Here is an 8,867-nt window from a genome sequence, read left to right as displayed (position 1 = left end):
AAGATATTGTAAATTGTTCCAGCACATAAGCACTGGGCAAGATCCAGAGGGACAAAAGAAACCAATAAAAGTGGTGTCAGGAGCTCTTAGTCCTGATCTGTTACAAAAACAACCAGGGTGGATGCTACCTCTTTGAATCTACCTCGTTCTCTCACAACCCACAATGAAGGTATTGTAAATTGTTCCAGCACATAAGCACTGGGCAAGTTCCAGAGGAAAAATCAAAAACCCAATGAAATCTGTCAGCCCTTAATCCTGAAGAGTTACTTAAATAATAAGGGTGGATTCTGCCTCTCAATGTACCTCACAGATACAGTTATCTTCAAAAGTACTAGATAAACTTAAAATAATATTAATATTGAACTCAAATGTCAGGAGCTCTTAGTCCTGACGTATTATTAAAAATACCCAGGGTGGATGCTACCTCTTTTAGTCTTCCTCTCTAACTTATAATCCACCACACTTGGTGAATTAACCCAGCACCGAAGTGCTAGTTAAGATAAAGAGGGACAGCAAAATTTTAAAAAACTACTATGCAATACTTTAAGATGGCCCAATCATGAGGAATTTTAGTCTGGGACTTCACAACTAACAGGATGAATGTCGCCTATTTCTGCCTCAACCACATTGATCTACTGAATACCTAATGCAAAAAATATTTGGCAAGCACAAGAAATAGATTTTAAGGCACACTTGATCCTTACTACTGAATCAACCCATCTTAGTTCTGCATTTAATGGCCCATGCGGTTCTTGTTGTTAATACACTACAAGATGTAAAAGTTTCAGAGAACACCAAAGTGTGTTGACAAGCAAAATACATTCACTTTGAGAAAATTGTGTGTTGCTTTTAGTTCTAGACTGAAATAAACAGTCAGAGTGGAAAAGCAACAATCAATATTCCTCCATATCTTACAGTAAGAGTATAAGAACTAATACCGTCTGTATGAGGAGGGTCCTAACAAATAAGAATTAAAAGGGAGCAGGAAAGGACTGTTGTTAATCTGCCTGTCAAATAAAACCAATTGATGTAATAATATCAAAAGTAGTGAAGAAAGGGTATTGAAGTTGTCAGTAAATTTCCAAAGCTACTGGACACATTTCTTTAAGACTCCCACTTAAACAGAAGCCTACCTCTACTCATTCTATGAAGGTACGTGAGAAATTCAATAAATGACCATTGGAAGATAAAACACTACAGCATAAAGTGTACCTACCCTTTAGGGAGAAGGTCGAAGGGGTCCTTGCTCTTGGGTTCCTCAGCCAGGGCCATATCACAAGCATCCAACTCAGCTGGTTCTTCCTTAGCCTCCTTCTCTGCCTTCTTGGCAGGCTGTTCCTTCTTCTCTTTCTTAGCCTCCTTCTTGCTATCCTTACCCTGGGAACCTTGAAAAACAAATGAAAAAGTAATTGTAGCCATATATTTAATTGACTCAAATGCGGAACATAACAGAATGAAGTAAAAAGAGGCAAAGAAGTTACCTTGGAATTCAGCGAATTTCTTGGCATCAAACTCAGCAGCCTTCACACAGAGGGTGAAATTTCCAATGACTGATTTAACTTGAGGCTGGTTGACAATGGTGGTAAACCATCTGTTTACATTTTGATATGGCTTCCTGAGGAGGGAGGTAGTATATTAACACCAATAAAGACTCTGAAAACATAACTGACAAAACACAGCAGAAATCATTACCTGAAGGTTGGGTCCAAAACATATTGGTAAAGGTGAAGGAGGGTGCAAGCCACGCTAATATCAGCCAAAGTAATGCGCTCACCAACAAGGTAAGTACGGGTGAGCAGATGTTGGTTCAGGGCATTCAAAGCAGATTTCACATCTTCCTTGGCACGATCAGTGGCCTGACATCACAAAGGAACAGGTGAAGAACATGTACATACATAAGATAACAGCATAGAAAAGGTTATCAGGATAGTACTCACAACTTTGTTGTATTGCATAATTCCTAAACAAGGGAAGACCCATGTGCAAGAAGCTGGCAGAATTTCGCTGTCAGCAAATCCAAGCCACTGAATGATCTGGGCTTTTTCGACATCCGTGGAGCCACGCAGCTGTTGGTTGGCAACTGAAATAAAGTTACATAGATTAAATACCTGGTACTTCAAAACTAGTGCAACACAAATTAAAATAAGTACGCCATTTTAAATTTGGATGTATTACCAAAATAAATTGAATTATATAAGTAAGACACTCCCCCCCTTTCAGTTAAATTTGAGTCCTAAGGTTTGGATTTGGGCATTAAGTTAGTTAACATAGAAGTGATGTAACTCACCATAGTACGCGATGGCATTGCTCTCAGCAATGTATTTTCCATCGTTGGATTCAAAGGCTGGAACCTGAAACAATTGAAAATGCGGTATGTACAACAAAGAAATTCAAATTAAATTAGTTGCCCAAGGACGTTGAAGTGAATCAGATGCATGAATCACTGACCTATTGTAACATATTTGAATGTATGACATCACCCACTTCCAACATTGCAAACATGAACTAGTATTCGAAGGTGCATGACACTGAATGCAGTAGGCAGTTACCAGCAAAGAGGGACAACAAAGTAAGAGCTGACGTACGCATTATGCCGAGAAGATTCATTTGCTGATATGGCAGGGCTAACACAGTGGAAAACCTAACCTCAACTTGATACCTTTCAAAACATATTTGAAGCACTCTACGACACGATATAAAGTACAAGCTATCGCAAGTAAGCTCTAACTGAGCCCGAGGATCTTAAAACTCGCCAAGTACAGAAGAACTGAAGAACTTTAAGACTTGGCATGGTACTGACGTGTCCACAAACAAAACAAATAAAAGTCACTTAAGGACGTAAACAAACACACACCGAAGAGATTTCGGCCTGGCACTTTCGTTTAAACTTTTCCCATTTTCGTGCAACCTCATAATGAATCTTTTCCTCGAACAGCCGTTGATTCTCATCACCAGCCGGCACAGTCATAACACCGGGAGGTCAAAAACTTCGACTGACGCAAGGACGACTTGAACAAATTGTCCTGCAAATTCAGAACGCTCATGTATATTTACCTTGCCTAGAGGAAACTTCTTGAGGAAAGCATCGGAGCGGTTGGTCTCCCCGAAGACGAAGTTGGGGCAGACTTTCACGTTGCTTCCTGCATACTGTGCGGCGATGAGCGCCTTGTACGCACGGAAGTTCTCGGGGTAGGTGTACAAGGTCTGGAAAATAACACGGGATTCGCGTACATTGAAAAAAGCTCTACACGTCTGAAGCCAATTTCATTCAACATCGCGAGGATGATGATGAAACTTAATGGATTTAAATTCCGTGAGCAAATACTCACACCAGACGCCATTGCGATGGACTCCAGAAAGGAAGTGACCTGCCCTCGATCCACTTGATGATTCTTCAGATAAGTGACTATCGGCTTCCGGCGGCCACCGATAAAGATGTCGGGCAGAGAAACAAGGCAGAATTTTCCTCCGCTAGACGATTTGTTGTTGTTGCCCCTTGGATTTGGATTTGCCAAAAGTTGGTGAGATGGTTAACGGCTAGACGCTGATAAGTTATTAAAGTGTGACTGAAAGAACAGGAATTAGCTTATCGCTTAGCCTTATATATAGGGCAGTAGCGATAGGTGAAGCATCGAGGCATCGACTTCCAATCTGAGTGGCTGCTGAGTGGGGAGCAGACGACACAACAAAACAGCAATTTTGATTAGTTTTGAATTATTCTCGAATCTTCATCATTAATAGTCTATTGAAAAATGATACATAAGAATAAGAACAGCCACTCATGTGCAAAGTTTTGACCTTTTCCCCCAGATATCCCCATGAGAACGTCTAGAAGCAGATGTGCCTCTCCCTCAGTTTAAACTGCCGCGGCTTCGCGCCGTACGAGCAGGTCTGAAAGGAGGTTAGGCTCCTTTTTTTATACTGTTTGAATACTATTTTTGTGCATAAATACATCCGTGATTTGAGTTCCCGATTCGAACGCACTGCATTACTTGGATTTTTGTGCGAGAAATATTGAACAGTCTTGATTTCCGAGGCTCCCACTCAGTGTTCTTCGGAACGTTACGGGCTGGTTTCACCGGCAGTGCTTCGATAGAAAGATAACGGTTCGCTATTGCTACTGCTCTATGTTTTTCTGCCTCCAAAAATACAGGAAGCCATCAGCACTAATCACGGCCAAAAACTGATAGTTGTACATTCACAAATAAAACTATGCAGCTGATTTTTAAAATTTTGATTTAATTAAGTGTCCCTAACGATGATCTCAGAAGGGTGTGGCTGGTCGAATTCCGCTTTTGGTAGAGTCAGAAGGGGGTTAAATATGTGTCGACAATAATGTGTGTTGGCAATGCCGAAGTCATAGTACAATGAAACGTCGGATTACGGTTGGCTGTGCGCATGCTCAAACCACAATTCTCATGACCATGGTCATTGTACCGCTACTTTGAAACGGGGTGGGGAAAGTGTTTCCTCCTGACTCCAGACTCCAGTTGCGAGAGTGAAAACAAACGTCTAACCTAAGATTCTGAGCTTAGAGCTTTCACTGTTTCAGAAATCGTTTTGAATATGTTCTGCTCTCTCGGGTAGTATATTTGTTTTCGGTTTGTTTACTGGTCATTCGTTTGCCGGGAAATGTGCAGTTGGTGTTTCGTCGAAGATTTATGTTCCCATATGCTATGACGTTAGGCCTTGAACTGAGAGCTGGAAGATGGATTCTGACATGTATGTCAGTGACTGGTAAGTGAAAGTAACTCATACTCTAAGTCAATATATAATAGTTTTTGATCTTTATATGAGATGTGTTATGGGTAATTATTTGTCGACAAAGAGCTTTGCTTTTCCGAGGATTATTTCATAACTTTTACTTTTAATTGTTTTTGTTGTTGTGTTGTTGTTGGTGATGTTAATGCCCCTTGATTGTGCCCCTTAGTGTTGTTATCGACATGCTGCCGGGGTTTGGAGCTCACAGCGCGCTTCTCTCAAGGCGGGCTCCACGGCGAGATCCGCTTCACGGCCGACAGCAACGGCTCAGCATCGACGCCCGGGGCCACCCTGGTCAACACGTACCTCGAAGTGGTGTCGGACCGCGAGGTCAGCGCCGAGAACCCCGACGTCTGGTCGTGGAGCACCCACGAGTTTCCCGTCGACTACTCCCTGCTCGGGGGTCGCTGTGATGTCGAGAAGCTCGGGCGCAGGTGAGGGTGACTCGTAGTCCGGCCCCTGCATACGGGAGCAAAGTTAAATAACTCTTTTGTCATCCCCAGGATGGTAGACCTAGACGCGGTGCTCGGGCGCCTGTCGCTGCCGGAGCTTGCCACCAGCGAGATCGTCGTGCCCGAGGGTGTTCCCCTGGCCTTGACGGGGCCCCAGGGCGTGTGGGCGCGCTCCCTGCTGCTCGTCAATGACGATGGCCGCCGGGCCTGCGCCACCATCACGGTGAGTAATCCCACAGCACAGGCGCTTGTCCAGCCAGAAGCTCGCCAACACTTGACTCTTGACTTCTCTGGGGCCCGCAGGTATCCGGGCGGGCGGACGAGCGTGTGGCGGAGGCTCGCTTCAGCAACCTGGAGGTGTCCGGGTCCGTGCACTTCCGCTGGGTGGGGAGCCACACCCGCGGCCCCGCGGAGTCGCCGCACGACGCCGCCACCCACACCGACACCCTCATCCTGGCGGACCTGCGGAGGGTGCCGCCGCCCAACGCCACCAAGTCGCGCGCCCCCGTCATCGTGGACCACGACTGGAGGATCTACGTGACGGACATCCTGGACTCGGAGTCTGGTGGGTGTCTCGTGTGACGATGCCTGGGCCGCCCGCAGCACTCACTCACTCTCATTGTACCCGTGCCCGGTTCCACCTGTTCCGCAGACAAGTCCCGGGGCAATTGCAACTTCCTGCAGCTCGTGTTCAGCCCCGACGCGTCCACGGCTACCCTGGGCGACCTCGGTTCCCGCCTCGGCCCGGTGCCGGTGGCGCAGGAGCCCGCCTCGGCGCGCGCCGTGCTCCGGGACCCGCTGCTGGACCGGCTGCAGGCGGACCTGGCGAGCAACGGCCGCAGTCTGTACCTCGTGCTGTTGGACCCCGAGCACCCCGAGAGCTTCCTGGCGTGCGCCAAGATACGCCTCGTCCCTCCAGTGACCACCGTGTGAGTCCCTCTCGCCGACTCTCGCCTCGCCCTACATGAGCTTGCTGACCCCCTCCTGACCCACAGGGCCACGCTGCAGACCGCGGGGGCGCGCGGCCGGGTGACGCTGTCGCAGCGCTCCCGCTTCGACCCGACCCTCGTGCGCTACGACCTGCGGCTGCCGCGCCCGGACGTGGCGCTGGCGCTGCAGGGCCTCCGCGTCCACGAGCTGCCGCCGCCGGCCGGCCACCTGGGCCGCGACAACCCCTGCAACCACACCGGGGGCGTGTACGACCCCGAGGAGAAGGGCGGCGCCGACGCGCGGCACGGCTTCCGCGGCCAGGACGAGCACGCCGTCGGCGACCTCAGCAGCAAGCTCATACCCCTCCTGCCCTACCTGCAGAACGTCTCGTTCGACCTGCAGCTTCAGCTTTGGGACATGTTCCTGCCGCTGCAGGGCCCGCGCAGTGTCGTGCACCGCTCATTCGTCATCCTCACGTGAGTCCCGCTACCGGCCGCGAGCGTATCTGCTCTGACCGATCGTCTAGAAAGTGCGTCCGTTTTTGTCAGAATCATTCGGCAAATTACCGGAGCTCGGCGCCTGCGAGACACAGGGTAGGCCACACCGCGGTGCTCGCATGCACTGCAAGTAAGATGTTGCCTACCGACAAGGCGCTATGAGAGCTTGCCGTGGCTGCTGAACTTGGCAGTTTCGCGGCGGCGAATCGACGGGCGTACTTTCTGGATGACCCGCTAAATCCAAGTGGTTAAAACACTGAAAAACACTCGTCCCACCTCCGATGCAGGCCCAACGCGAGTGACCCCGCCGCGCGGCCCTCGCCCTGGACGTGCGCGTCCTTCTCTCGCTACGTCTCAGACAACGGCCAGAAGATGGCCATCGCGACGGCCGAGGCCGTGTTCCGCTACCCGCTGGCCGGCCGCATCGTCTTCAGACAGCCCCGAGACGACCCCTTTGCCGACACCACGGTGAGCGCCAGAGCGAGCCCACGTTCAGTTAGGATTACCCTCCGGCTCCTTTCCTAATTCTGATGTAACTGAAATGCCCCAGATCATCGTGGAGCCCCTGCTGCACTCGAGCGGCCCCGCCAACAACAGCCAGGACCACCGCTGGATGGTGCACGACCTGGCGCCCGGCAAGGACTACTTCAACTGGACCGCGCGCTGCATGAGCGCGGGCGGCGTGTTCGACCCTTACCACGTGAGTGTCCACAATGCCACCCGGGAGGTTCACTCGAACGGGCGCTTGAATACCGCCCGCCCGTGTCCACTTCTTGAAGTTATCATGTGCCGCGGGCTGGCGGGCCTTGCCCCTTTCACGATAGGCAACCCACCCAGCCTTATGCGTCGCGGTGCAGCATCTAGCAGCGCGAAGGGGTTTCCAAACACCAGGCACTATTCGCACCCGTAGGGCAACTTTTTGAACATTGGAAATCCGAGTTTGAGACGACGTGTGTACTGACCGCATACCCTCCCCACTGCCGCAGATCCTGCCGGTGAACAGCTCGACGACGGCGGCCACGCTGTGCGACCGCGACAAGCCGGGGCTCTGCCGGGTCGGCGACCTGACGACGCGCCTCGGCACCCTGCACATCGCGGGCCGGCGGCTGCACGCCGAGGCCCTGACGCGCCGCCTCTTCACGGACCGCTTCCTGCCGCTGAGCGGCGCGGCCAGCGTGCTGGGCCGGTCGCTGGTGCTGTTCGAGGACGACGGGCCCAAGGCCAGGGGCGAGCGGCTCGCCTGCAGCAAGTCAGTAGCGTCACTTCGGGGCCGAAACCTCGAGAGATATTGGAATTGAAATTGATTTATTAGGGCCTGTGCAAAAGGACTTTAAAGTCCCGCTGACACATAGACTCGAGAGATAGGAGGCGCGAAACGTCAAGGTCCGTAACGATCGATGTCCATGTTGCAGGATCTCCGCCATCTACCGCAGGAAGGCCGTGGTCAAGAATTGGTTCAGCAACGGCCAGAAGGCCACCGTCTCGGGGAAGATTGAGATCTTCCAACAGTCCGAGTATGACGGCACGGACGTAGAGGTGAGCCTAGAGGGCCTGGAAGATGCCAACGCCTACGAGGTGCATCAGGTGAGTGTCCCTTCGGTGTCCTTCTCTATGAATTACCCCTGGAAAGAAAGAGCGATTGTAACAGAGGCTGTTTTGTTATAGGCACCTGTGGAAGAGCAGTTGGAATTCCCTTGCGAGGACACAACCTTGGAAGGTGTCTGGGCTCCCCCGTCGTTCCAGCCGACTCTCTCTCCAGGTGTGGGGACACCTGACCAGCACCCACTCGGAGATCTTGCTGCCAAATTTGGCTACCTAGATAATCAAACCCACCTGAATGTTGCGTACAACGACTCTACTCTCCCTCTCTTTGGCCGAAACGCTATCATCGGCAGGTCGATAGTCATCTCCAAGAAGGCAAAGAATCGCAGATGGGCGTGCGCATCGCTTGAGAGGGGGTATGCCCCTTCTGAGGCCCGTGAACTCAGAGCTATTGCATCTTTCCATCATCCGGCTGGATTTGCGTACGGTTACATTAAATTGGTATGTACCTTAATTTACAAACATTTTTTTAATGAACAAGTGAAACAGTTGGATTATATTACAATAACAAGATAATACGTTTTACAGACTCAATTAATTCATTCTGATAACAGCCAAAGTGATACAGTTATTGAAGTAAACTTGAGGCACCCTGGTAAACATGATAGGAATATTGTGAGTAATT

General features: G+C 50.2%; 2 protein-coding genes across 2 annotated transcripts in view; one reads left to right on the top strand and one right to left on the bottom strand.

The window, feature by feature from the left end:
* LOC113205514 (elongation factor 1-gamma) overlaps window positions 1-3,564 on the bottom strand; it is a 14,084-nt gene extending 10,520 nt beyond the window's left edge. Inside the window, exons 1-7 of the mRNA XM_026421177.2 lie at window positions 3,330-3,564; window positions 3,055-3,204; window positions 2,288-2,351; window positions 1,938-2,080; window positions 1,693-1,856; window positions 1,482-1,615; window positions 1,217-1,385 (exon numbers count right to left, since the gene is read on the bottom strand). Of these exons, the coding sequence (XP_026276962.1) occupies window positions 1,217-1,385; window positions 1,482-1,615; window positions 1,693-1,856; window positions 1,938-2,080; window positions 2,288-2,351; window positions 3,055-3,204; window positions 3,330-3,341 (836 nt within the window). The 5' untranslated portion in view covers window positions 3,342-3,564. The remainder of the gene's footprint in view (window positions 1-1,216; window positions 1,386-1,481; window positions 1,616-1,692; window positions 1,857-1,937; window positions 2,081-2,287; window positions 2,352-3,054; window positions 3,205-3,329) is intronic.
* A 764-nt stretch (window positions 3,565-4,328) lies between these two features.
* LOC113205518 (uncharacterized) overlaps window positions 4,329-8,867 on the top strand; it is a 24,480-nt gene continuing 19,941 nt past the window's right edge. The window contains exons 1-12 of the mRNA XM_052273166.1: window positions 4,329-4,737; window positions 4,931-5,195; window positions 5,265-5,436; window positions 5,517-5,778; window positions 5,866-6,142; window positions 6,209-6,619; window positions 6,928-7,108; window positions 7,191-7,340; window positions 7,627-7,889; window positions 8,053-8,224; window positions 8,306-8,683; window positions 8,771-8,857. Coding sequence (XP_052129126.1) covers window positions 4,662-4,737; window positions 4,931-5,195; window positions 5,265-5,436; window positions 5,517-5,778; window positions 5,866-6,142; window positions 6,209-6,619; window positions 6,928-7,108; window positions 7,191-7,340; window positions 7,627-7,889; window positions 8,053-8,224; window positions 8,306-8,683; window positions 8,771-8,857 — 2,694 coding nt within the window. The 5' untranslated portion in view covers window positions 4,329-4,661. The remainder of the gene's footprint in view (window positions 4,738-4,930; window positions 5,196-5,264; window positions 5,437-5,516; window positions 5,779-5,865; window positions 6,143-6,208; window positions 6,620-6,927; window positions 7,109-7,190; window positions 7,341-7,626; window positions 7,890-8,052; window positions 8,225-8,305; window positions 8,684-8,770; window positions 8,858-8,867) is intronic.

This window comes from Frankliniella occidentalis, unplaced genomic scaffold, assembly GCF_000697945.3.
Source record: "Frankliniella occidentalis isolate FOCC.00 unplaced genomic scaffold, Focc_3.1 Scaffold251, whole genome shotgun sequence".
Taxonomy (NCBI): Eukaryota; Metazoa; Arthropoda; class Insecta; order Thysanoptera; family Thripidae; genus Frankliniella; species Frankliniella occidentalis.
Note: the sequence above shows the minus strand (reverse complement) of the source record. Positions and strands in the feature narration are given on the sequence as shown.